General features: G+C 43.5%; 1 protein-coding gene across 1 annotated transcript in view; it reads right to left on the reverse strand.

Moving 5' to 3' along the window:
• The window catches only part of CTDSPL2 (CTD small phosphatase like 2), a gene marked incomplete in the record, with an annotated part of 403,243 nt that overhangs the window by 338,197 nt on the left and 53,020 nt on the right, over window positions 1-12,026 (reverse strand). Inside the window, 2 exon segments of the mRNA XM_030189827.1 lie at window positions 3,922-4,134; window positions 8,169-8,328. Of these exon segments, the coding sequence (XP_030045687.1) occupies window positions 3,922-4,107 (186 nt within the window).

Raw genomic sequence — 12,026 nt, forward strand, 5'->3', positions numbered from 1 at the left:
AAATTCCGTTGCAGTAGTCTACATGGCGTAGTACCATTGATTGTATCAAGTTGCGAAATGTTTCCCTCAGGAAGAATGGTTTCACGCGTTTGAGTTTCCACATTGAGTGGAACATTTTCTTTGTTGTAGATTTCACTTGGTTCTCTAGTGTGAGGTTAAGGTCGATTGTAACACCGAGAATTTTCAGGCTGTATGAGATATGGAGGGTAAAATCTGGGGTGTTTATGTTTGTGGGTTTGTTCGTATTGTATTGGGATGAGAGGATGAGACAGTGTGTTTTTTCAGTGTTGAGTTTTAGTTGAAATGCGTTTGCCCATGAGTCCATGATATTCAAGCTGAGCTTGATTTCGTTGGTGATTTCTGTCAGATCACATTTGTAAGGAATGTATATTGTGACATCATCTGCATAGATGAAAGGGTTAAGGCCTTGGTTGGATAAGGATTTGGCTAGTGGTGATCCTTGAGGTACTCCGCATTCTGCTTTCCACGGTGGTGATATGTTTGAGCTTGATTTCACTTGATACATTCTAGTGGTTAGGAAGCCCTTGATCCAACTAACTATGTGTCCGCCAATCCCAAAGTAATCTAGGAGTCTTAGTAGGAGTCTTTATGGTTTGCCATGTTGAACGCACTGGACATGTCGAATTGGAGGAGAAGTATGCTTTTGCCTGTCACTAAAACTCAATATCCACATCCTCATCACTATCCTCTACCCACCATTCCCATCCCCCACGACTATCCACATCTTGCATCACTAAAATCCAATAGCCCCTCCTACCCCCCCCCCACTAAAAGACTATCACCCTTCCCATCCCCCATCACTAAAACCCACTTACCACATCTTCATCTCCCATCACTAAAACCCACTATCCACATCCCCATCCCTAAAACCCACTATCACCATCCCACATCACTAAAACTCAATATCCACATCCTCATCCCTACAAATCACTATCCTCTACCCACCATCCCATCCCCCTCGACTATCCACATCTTCCATCACTAAAATCCAATAGCCCCTCCTACCCCCCACTAAAAGACACTATCACCATCCCCATCACTAAAACCCATTTTCCACATCCCCATCACTAAAACCCACTATCACCATCCCCATCCCCCAGGATTACCCACAGAGCCGGTGGTGGGAGACGGGACTGGTGGTTGGGAGGCAGGGATAGTGCTGGGCAGACTTATACGGTCTGTGCCAGAGCCGGTGGTGGGAGGCAGGGCTGGTTAGGAGGCGGGGTTAGTGCTGGGCAGACTTATACGGTCTGTGCCAAAGCCAGGTGAGAGGTGGTGAGAGGCGGGGCTGATGGTTGGGAGGCGGGGTTAGTGCTGGGCAGACTTATACGGTCTGTGCCAGAGCTGGTGGTGGGAGGCAGGGCTGGTGATTGGGAGGCGAGGATAGTGCTGGGCAGACTTATACGGTCTATGACACAGCCGGTGGTGGGAGGCGGGGCTGGTGCTTGGGAGACGGGGATAGTGCTTGGCAGACTTATACGGTCTGTGCCCTGAAGAGGACAGGTACAAATCAAGGTAGGGTATACACAAAAAGTAGCACATACGAATTTATTTTGTTGGGCAGACTGGATGGACCGTGTAGGTATTTTTCTGCCGTCATCTACAATATTACTATGTAATTCCTCTTTTAAACCCTAACTTTTAAGCTGGGGTAGAAACTTCAAATTTTAAAACTATGGGGAAAAGGGTATGGAGACTAGCTAATAAAGATTGCTTGTAATTTTTTTTTATTTTAAAATTCTGCATTCATCAATATTCTACAAGTCCTCTTTTAAACCCTAATCTTTAAGTTACCAAGCTCAGAAAAAAATGTCACTTACCCATAGAGATGTCCTCTTCTCTGAGAACTTCTCTCTCTCCCCTCCCTCCCCACCCGTCCAGTCTTGCCTAATTTCTCTCTCTCCCCCCTCCCTTCTACTGCAGCCCTACAGCACAGTCTCACTCACTCCCCTCCTGTGCACCTGCACTGGGCCCGCACTAAAACTACCACGGGTGGGACCCGACTCTCTGCAATGCCACTAGACCTTCCTGTGCCAGGCCTGCCTACTCTGATATATACTTTCAGGACAGGTGCAGGAAACACTAGCAGCACTGCAGAGAGCAGAGTCCCGCATGTTTCCCATGGTAGTTTATTAGTGCGAGCCTGGAAGTTTGGGGACAATCAGCCTGTAAGCAGCTTCTGACATCACTCATAAACCCTGTAGAGGAGGAGGAGCAGCAGAGAGATGGAAAATATTTTTTATGCAACTTGTTAAAAATAAAAATTATTGCAAAAAAAGGTAACTTGTTACAAGTAACAGTACTGCCAATTGTACTTAAGTACTGCAACAAAGTACTTTGTTACTACCCATCTCTGTTTGTCTAAATATGACCGTAAAAAAGTTTTTTTTTTTTGGGGGGGGGGGGGGGGGTAGAGATTTAAGGGGTACCATGAAATTTTGACTTCAAAATCCCATCAATAAATCACAGTTTTCTTATTATGAGACATTCTCATCACACGGTAGACAGGCTCTGGCTATGCTGAACTTGTTTTACCCAACAAAGTTAGTGCTATATATATGTCCCTGGTGTGGGAAGACCTTTAAAGTCAGGGTGAGCTTGTGTGTTCAAATTAAAGAGAAGAGATTTGGAGGAGGTGTTCAAGTGAGAACGGGGAGTGATAAAAAATAAATTCCAGTAGCAGTGATTATTTCAAACCCATTCTGGATTGTTGAAAGTTTGTGCTGAGAATGTAGACTAAGAGGGGGGCACGACTGCATGAAATTTGCATGACCATTACCAGGAGTCCTGAAGACAGCTAAAAGCCACTTGACTGGATGATGTTGAAACAGTTTTTTCAAAGAGGAAGTTTAGCTGAGACAATGTGGAAAGAGTTGGTGAGTGAAATTCTGATTGCTTTTTTTATTTTTTTTTGGGGGGGGGGGGGGTGGTAAAAGAAAAGCAGCAGTGTGCTGAGAAATACCGATTCCTGAATAATACATTCTCCTTGGATAGGAAGGGTGAGTGATTTGCAAAAATACATTCTGCTTCGTGAACATGCCAAAATTTAGAAAGAGGTATCCGTAAGGGATAAATATAAACTGTATGTGTGTGCATGTGGGCAGGGGGCGGCAGAGAGGGTATGCTGGATCTATGTAATGGTGGGGGGTGGCAGAGAGCGCATGTTGGGTCTATATGTATGTGTGAGGGGGAGCAATAGAGAGGGGGCATGCTGGGTCTGTGTGGGGGGACAGGGACAGCCAAGAAAGTACGCTGGGTCTGTGGGAGGGGGGCAGCAGAGAGGGCATGCTGGATCTGTGTGGGGGTGTGTGAGGCAGGGAAAAAAACATGGCTGGGGAGCACTGTGAAAGACAGGAAGGGTGTGCGTGTGGTCTTAACTTATACACAGGCCACACCATTAGTCCCAAAAATGCCCTCACCTTATACTCGAGATCGACTTACAGTCGAGCACATATGGTAAGATACAACAGCTGGTCTTCCTCTCTTCCTCACAACTTGCATTCAAGTAGGTTGGTAGCTAAAATATCTTATTTAGAGGATAGCAAATGAAGACACAGACAGAAAGGGGATCATCATCGCCTTCCAAATACTTCTTTACATGTGGTCATCTGTACCCTTCAAGTGAAAATCCAAACCTTTGCATTCCCTATACATGAAAAATAAATGCACTTTAACAGGACTCCTCCAAAAATCCTAAGGAATGATGGAAACGGAATGGCTCCATTTTGTTTTGATAAAACTAGTATGAAGAGCAAAGAAGTACTGAATTATAAATTCTCTCTCGTTCCACATGAGAAATTGTTTTAAACTGTTCCATAAACAAAAAGCAATAGATTCCTCTGTCTTATAAAGAAACATATTTCACTTGAATCCCTGCAGAAATATGTGCAGAGCTCTTACCTTGGGTGTGCTTCCTTTAATGAATTTTTTGATTGATGAGAGTAACCCTGATTCATTCTTCTGCAGCTTTTCTTCTCCACCCAGTGAGACCACTTCAGTGTCTGAGAGTTTTCGCTTCACCCTCACAGCACGGAGGCTGAGAGATGGGCCAGACTGTTGAGAAGCTTTCCTCGTTCTCAGCCTCATGTTTTATGTTGTCTACCGCATGTAAAACTTAAAGGAAAAACAGAGAAATATAAATGTTTAGTATGTGCATACTAGCTATAACATTAAGAAATTAAGGCAAAGTCCTACTGTACCTAACCAGAGCCTATACACCATTATCAGTGAGAAGCTCAAAGCAGCTTAGCACTATTTCATTTGATACAAATTTTTGACTGCATCCAAACAACCAGTCTTAACATAGCACCCTTTTCATCTGGAAAAATTATTTTTTCTGAAAAGCTGAAATATACAGAGACCACCATAATTTATTTTCACTACTTTATTGTGGACTTTCAGAATAAAATTTGTTTAAAACAGGTAACTAAAATTCTGATTCAGAGACAGAAGTACCATTACTGCAGAGATGACAGTTTAACACAGTAGCTCTGGGCGCAGAACAGAAAAATGACTAATTGCACAGTTAAAATTGTCATTCTTCTTTTATAAGCGTAAAAGGATTTTGAACAATATTTCTCCATCGGGGACACCTACCAGCCAGTGCTCTGTGGAAATGTATTCGGAGACACAAACCAAGACCATCAAGTGTAAAAACCTTCTTATTCACCAAGGCTTACTCCCCTGGCTACTCCATTGTTTTACCTCTCTCACATGTTGGCTCTTCCCCCCTGTCATTTACCCGTGTCATTCCGTGTTCATTCCCCTCCTGTCACATTCTATTTCTGTGCCATCTCTGTGTTGCATTGCATCTTTTTGACTTAATGTAAACCACATTGCGCCTGCTTATGTGGGAAAATGTGGGGTAAAAATGCACCAAATAAAGTGTTACAGATGATAAAAGAAGGTAATGGAAAGTTGACAGCTCAATTCTCCTCTATACAGAATGATCTGTTGAGTGTACGTGCAGAGGTGCAGACGGGAAGGCTGGAAGTGGATAATCGCGTGGGAACAGTACAAGATGATCTTGTCCACATAAGAAAGGACACAGACTCACATGATCAAACTATTTATTTCTGCATTTGTACCCCACATTTTCCAATCAAGTTGTCGGTTCAACGTGGCTTACAGTTTATTTCAGGTAGACAAGTTACATTGCTGTTTGAAGCAGACACGGGCTTTGGTCTGTGACTGTTAATATTATCGCGGTATGATTGGTTGGTGTTCCGGTTGGCTTACTAGGTTCGAAGAAAAATTTTCTGAATTAGTGGGCTTTCAGGTGTTTCCGGAAGGTTATGTAGTCTTTCATGTATTTCAGGACTTTTGGTACTGTGTCCACATCTTGGGGCAAATGTATATGAAGCTGGTTGTGTATGAGGTTTTGTATTTTAAGACTTGGCATTTGGGAAATCGTAGGGTGAGGTAGGTTCTTGATCATCACAATTTATAATACTGTTCCTACATTTCCTTGTTTTTACTGTATTCTTTACCATGCAAGATGCTTTCTTTTACTATGTAAGCCGCACTGGACCTGCTGTATGTGGGAAAGAGCAGGGTACAAATGTAATAAATAAATAAACAGGTAAATCAGGTTTCTCAAGTATGCTGGTGTCAGGCTGAAAATTATTCTGTAGGTCAGACAGCACATCTGGAAGTATATTTGTGATTTAATGGGTAGTCAGTGTAGGTTTTGGATTAATGGTTTTGTGATTTTGAAAAGGTTTATTCTGAATATTAGTCTTGCAGATATATTCTGTACTGTTTGCAATTTCTTTAGTAATTGTTCTCTGCATCTAGCATACATTCCGTTGCAATAGTCAGCATGAGATAGTAAAATGGATTGGACTAGTGAACGGAATTCATTTCTTGGGACATAGTTTTTTATGCGTTTCTTTCCACATGGTTTGAAACATTTTCTTCAGAGTGTTTGAGATTTGTTTGTTAAAGGATAGGCTGCGGTCAAAGGTGACTCCTAAGATTTTTAAATTGTCAGTTATTGGAAGGGATGTGCCCATGATGGTGATGTTTTGGAAGAGGTCAGTATTGTGTTACGGTGTGAAAATCAGGCAGTGTGTTTTTTCTTTGTTCAGTTTAAAATGTTTCAAACCATGTGGAAAGAAACGCATAAAAAACTACTTTCTCAACAGCCATCACCGAAAGCGGGGGAAATTCAAAATGGCGGATTCGCGCCAAAATTGTCCCAAATGCGGGCCCTCCCCGGCGGAGCTACAAAATGATCTTACCTCACTAGACCGAGTCTCCGAGATCCGGTCACACTGCACAATCAGAAGAAAATCTCTCTCTTTTTTTTTTTTTAATTAATGTTATGAGGAAAGTTTGAGGCAACAGCGAAAGAGGCAAATTTCCAACTCCAGAGGATCAGTAGCGTGGGAAAGGCAGGGAAAGGGCGAACCTATGTGCCTGCATCCACAGCGTGGGCAAAGACAGGGACAAGGCTTGCCTATTTGTCTACTTCCACATCGGGGGCCGGGTAAGGCAGGGAAAGGGCTAACCTATTTGCCTTTAAAGTGGGCACCATCAGCCACAACACCCCTGCTACAACTGGCAAAAGCACAGGAGCCACCCCAGGCAGATTTTCTGAAGGAGCTTGAACAAGCTGCAACCACCCGGTTGGGGAAATAGAGAATACTGAAGAGGCAGTTGGAGCTAGCTGGCCAAGAGGCACTATGGTTTTTCAGTGCTCTCTATCTCCCCCTGCTGGTTGATGGACACAACCCACTCGTAATGGATTCATCTGCTTGATGACAAGGAATGTCGTTTTATATTTCCTCTTAAATGCATTTCCCTTGTTTAGTCAACAGGTGGTGTCTGTCCTCTGCTTTACAGATGTAGCAGAGGTCTGCTTTCCTGCCAGCTTATCTTCCCCCACAGGAGAAAGAGGAAAACCCTTGGGGGAGAATAACCTGAAGTGCCATTGGTCAGAAACCCCTTAGTGTTAATGTTCTGGGCCCTGATTGGCTCTGAAGCCTAAGATCTAGCCAGAATGTGCTGGAATTTCTCCAGTCTCACTCTTGACAATGACCTCTGCACAGAGACCCTGTTCAAGTCATATGAGCAGTTATTCTTCCTGAACTACACAGGTACTACTTAGGTAGTAAGACAGTGTTTGGTTAGTTTTAATGTTGATTCCTCTTATTTTACCTGTTACTGTTTACACCTTTTCACAGTTCACTGGTCTACCTTTTTTATGATGATAAACCTAATAGTTAGCTTTGTTGTTTTGGACTGACTAAGAATCCTGGTGGTTTGTGGTCTCAGTCAGTGGGTGTTTTCTAGGAACTGTGGGACCGCTGGAATTGTGGCCCCAGTGTCCTTAGAAAATCACTGGGGAAATAACTTGCGGGTGGGAGACTCACCCAGAGGCAAGCAGAAACCAGTCGGTGGGTGGAGGATATGCCAGTGTAGGAGCATGTGCACAAGTGCAGGCGGGCCTGGGCAATGCTGGGACAGACCCTCTAGGGGGCCGCAGGGTTCACCCCAAGTGGGTGATAGGGGTAGTGCTTAGGCATTACATGACAGGGGGTAAATGGTTCAAGTTAGGGAATCTCAAGATTAAGTGGCTTCCCATTAGTCAATATGCTGTCATAACTGATAACGTATAAACTGACAAAATTACAGCCCCTGCAAACGAGATGTCAGCTGTGATGCTTTGAGACTTCAGTAGGAGCTGAGAGACTGTGTGTGATTATGTTATCGTCATTGTTTAAATGGTGGTTTTGTAAAACACTTGGAAATGTCCTACTTGGAATGATGAGTCAATAATAATGAGTCAATACTGAAATAAAAATAGTGAAAATAAAATGTATGAAAAATTAAGAAGTAACCTTCCTCATCTTTCCTAGATCATGTGACCATTTGAAGCAGTTGCATTTTAAGATGAGTTTGTACTTTATGTTCCTAACTTGATCAAATCACAAGGGGCATTCTAAACAGCATGTGCCAGATGTACTGTCCTGATCCCAGGTGGGGAGGAAATGCCTCACTCACTCTTCCCTTGCACAGGCCTTTGATGGCTTCCTCAACACATCTGCTCATGTTCTCTACCTTTCTTGGTGGCTCTGGATGCTACCCAAGACTCCTGATGACCCTAGCCAGGATCTGTGGGTCATTGCTGCCAGTGGTCTCACCTGGCTGCTCTTGGCTTGGTGGTCAGTTTTCTAATACATGCCGCTTTGTTCTGCAGTCATGGCGCCACGTTTCTCGACACACATCATCATTGAAATCTTCTGTCACAGAGATGCATCACAGGGTTGTTCTGGGATCCACTGCTCATCTGAAAACCTGCTGCTACAAAGTTCACAAAGAGATGGAAAATGCAACTCTTGAGTATTAAGTGATGATGGGAGATGTAAGCCATCTTACATTAAGAAAAAAGTCTCATTGTACAACCCTGTGGTAAACCCTGAAGGCAAAAATCTGAAAAGCATGGACAAAAATAAATAATAGCTAACTGGCAACATAACCATGGCACTTGCCACACTTTGTCCTGGACTGACCCAATGCTCACATTTTTCCTGAAATTTGACAGCACTAGAAAAGCTTCTTGATGCTTCAAGGTCTCAGAATTTCATGGTCTTGTAGTTAATACAAAAAAAATAAAATTAAAAAAAAAAAAACCCTTCAGAAGCTACAGTAAATAGTTTCGATAAGGCAAAAAAAAACAAAACTCTATTTAAATCATTGTCATAATATAATACAGTTTTCTTTTGTGTATTATATAATTGCAATAGATTCTAAAAAAATATCAATAAAATGTCTTTGTCAAATTCCCACAGTAGTACTGTGTGTGGCTTTTTGTTTGGTTTTGATATATAAGCAGTTTTCTTAATTAGTCTACGACTGCTCTGCTCCTTTTTTCTGTTCTTGCATAAAACTCTAAAATGTACTTAGTTATCACTTCATTCTTGGTTAGTACATCACTTCCCATTCTATAGTTCAGGCAATATAACTCTACACGCTGGAAAAATCATTTAATAGTAGCCATACCTAAAATAGACATGGTAAAATATTTGAGAAAAATGTAGACAGATTCTTTAGCTAGAGTAGCAAGGTCATCATATGCCTCAATTCACTTTACTATGGTGAAGTTTCTTACTACTTCATAAACTAGTTCAAACAAATGGACCTGCAGATGGAGACAGAACACTTTCAGTAACATCATCACTAGTATAAAGACTGGTGCAGTAATAATATAAAAACTGTGTTATCCATTTATTCAAGCTCCTTTTATCTAATATTACATTTTATCTTAGAGACCAGAGACCATTCAGAGCGACATATAAGCAATAATAGGGGAAATCAAGGTGGGGGAGGAGAACCTTCACATGATTCTGTGTGTCTATATGTTATGTCTGGGAATGTGAGCCCTTGTGCCCCGACTGAGCACAGCAAAGATGGAGTGACACCGCACTCGGTCAGGCAGCCAGACAACCCCTAGCTTCATCTGGGAAGCGACCGCTGTTTGAGAGTTGAGCCCCCAGGTGCAGGCGGCCACCAGGACTTCCGGAACCGGCGGGGTTGCACGGCCACTGACCCGACAGGCAGGGAGAGCAGACACGATCCAGGAGCCAAGGAATCAGCAGAGCAGCGAATAGTCAGAGAAACAGTCCGAGGTCTAGGCAGGCAGCAACACAGCGTGTAGTCAGGCAACAATCCAGGGTCTGGTACACAGGAATCACAGAAAAAGATAGCCGGCTGTAGAACACAGACGTAGACCATGACCTCTAAGCACTAGAAGCCGAAGCAAGGAAGGACTGGAGGCAGGGCTTTAAATAGTGTAGGAATTAGGACTTCCGGCGGAGCTGCTGGCCAAGATGGCCGCCACAAGCTGAGCTCCGCAAAGTCGCGATCGGGGATCCTCAATTTATCCCCCTTTAACACCCCGAAACCTAGCACAACTCAGCGCCACAACAGCAAGGCACGCGCGGAAAGCAGATCAGCGTAGTGGACAAGGGAAAGCGGCGAAGTTGAGAGTGCGGAGAGCCGAAGTTGTATACCGCCCTTCCCCTGCGTCGCGGCGTGCTACCACGAGCCGGAGAAGTGGGAAAGCCGAAGTTCGCACGCGATCGAGACGGAGAAGAACAGCGGAACTGATTGAGTCCTGCAAAAGGCATAATAAAATAAGCAGGAGCGCCCTAGCAATTAGCCACGACACAGGCTGCCGAGTGAAGAAGGGGCAAGGGAGCTAGAATCGCTGCAGACAACAGGTAGAAGGCGGTATATAGGCCTGCATACGGAGGCCAAAAGCAGCACATGCTCTTCACAGACACCCGGCAGACAACATCGGGTAAGACATTAAAAGTATACAACAGAGCTTGATGTAAAGACGCCAGAAGCCAGTAATATTAAGAGGAAAAGAAAAGGGGGGGGAAAAAAAAAAAAAAAACGGCTATTGGCCCTAGAAAAATATGAGAAGCTTTTCCTACTTCAAGACATTAAATTAAGATCTTAAATTTTAAGAGATACAGACGATTGTTTACAGCAAAAAGATTAAACGCTCGGGAAACAGGAACGGAGATCTAAAGACCTCTGGGGACAGAATAAAAACCATCTCTGTGTATGGCTACCCGCAGCTCAAAAAAAGAACCGGAAAAATCCAGAGGGGGAGGCACAAAGATGGCGGAGAAAAGCTCCCCCGCATCTCCTTCAGTGAGCTCGGTTTGGGCCTCAGAAATAGTAACAGAGGTCAAAATGGCAGTAGAAGAAACAATGAGCCAACAACTTCAACAGATACTAGACAAGCTGGATGGAATGGATCAGCGGTTTACGACCTTCACGAAAGACTTTCAAGAGGTCCAGCAACGGTTGGGGGAAGTAGAAACAACAACGCAGGAATCATCAAGGACCATACAACATCTCCAAAAAACAGTAACGGTACTGGAAGAAAAAGTAGATGATCTAGAGAACCGCTCTAGAAGAAACAACTTAAGACTGGTAGGAATACCTGAATCAATAAAAGATGGAGAGCTCAGGGAATTTCTTGAAACCTGGCTGGAGAAGATTTTTAACAACCAAAGCACGGCAGGGCCGCTCAAGATTGAACGGGCACATCGGCTGGGAGCCAGAAAAGCAACCTCAGATAGACCTAGAGTGGTCATACTGAAACTGCTCCATTATCAACACAAGATGGACATATTAACAGCTCTCAGGAAAGGAGAAAAGCTGGAGATGAAGGGACATAAGATATTGTGCTTTCAAGATTACTCTACTAAAGTCTCTTTACAACGAAAGCAATATTCACAGGTATGTGGACGCCTTCATAAATTACAAATATGTTTCAGCCTATTATATCCGGCAAAACTGCGAATCCAGCACAATGGCGGAGTGAAATTTTGTGACACTGTGGAAGCGGCACAAACGCTGGTTGATCAACTGGAAAGAGACAGATCGAGCCCATCCAAAAATAAATAGTCTCAGCCGGAGGTGAGCGAAGACAAGAGAGGGACAGAAGACACAGTGTAAACCTGGGGTGTTAATTTTGCATGGCTGTGTGCGAGGGATGGGGTGGTAAATGTTACATAGAAAATATTGTATAACAAAAAGGGGACAAGTAACAAAGTTGAGAATTAATTGTCAGCGAGGATCCTTGATCGCTGACACGGAGGTTGAGCACCATTGGTGCACTCAGGAGTAAGGGAAGGGGGGTAAGTCAGGGGAAGGGTGGGGTAGGGATGGGAAGAAGGGGGCTTACATTAAGTAACTGGAACTTCATGGTACAACAGGTAGCACAACAAAAGTAGTAGCCTAACACCTGGAGATTTAAAATACAGAGTGATGGGTAAAGATAAGCGAGGGGGGTACAGGCTGGGATGCCTCCTTTGCCCATTGAGAGCGGGAAATACTTCAGTTTATCATCAAATAGAAGATGTCACGTAATGGCACTTAAAATAGTGACGTGGAATATGGGTGGTATCTCTTCACCGATTAAACGGCAGAAGATATTACAAGCACTCCATAAACAAAAGGTTTCTATAGCCTTATTGCAA

Source organism: Microcaecilia unicolor, chromosome 1 (genome assembly GCF_901765095.1).
Source record: "Microcaecilia unicolor chromosome 1, aMicUni1.1, whole genome shotgun sequence".
Taxonomy (NCBI): Eukaryota; Metazoa; Chordata; class Amphibia; order Gymnophiona; family Siphonopidae; genus Microcaecilia; species Microcaecilia unicolor.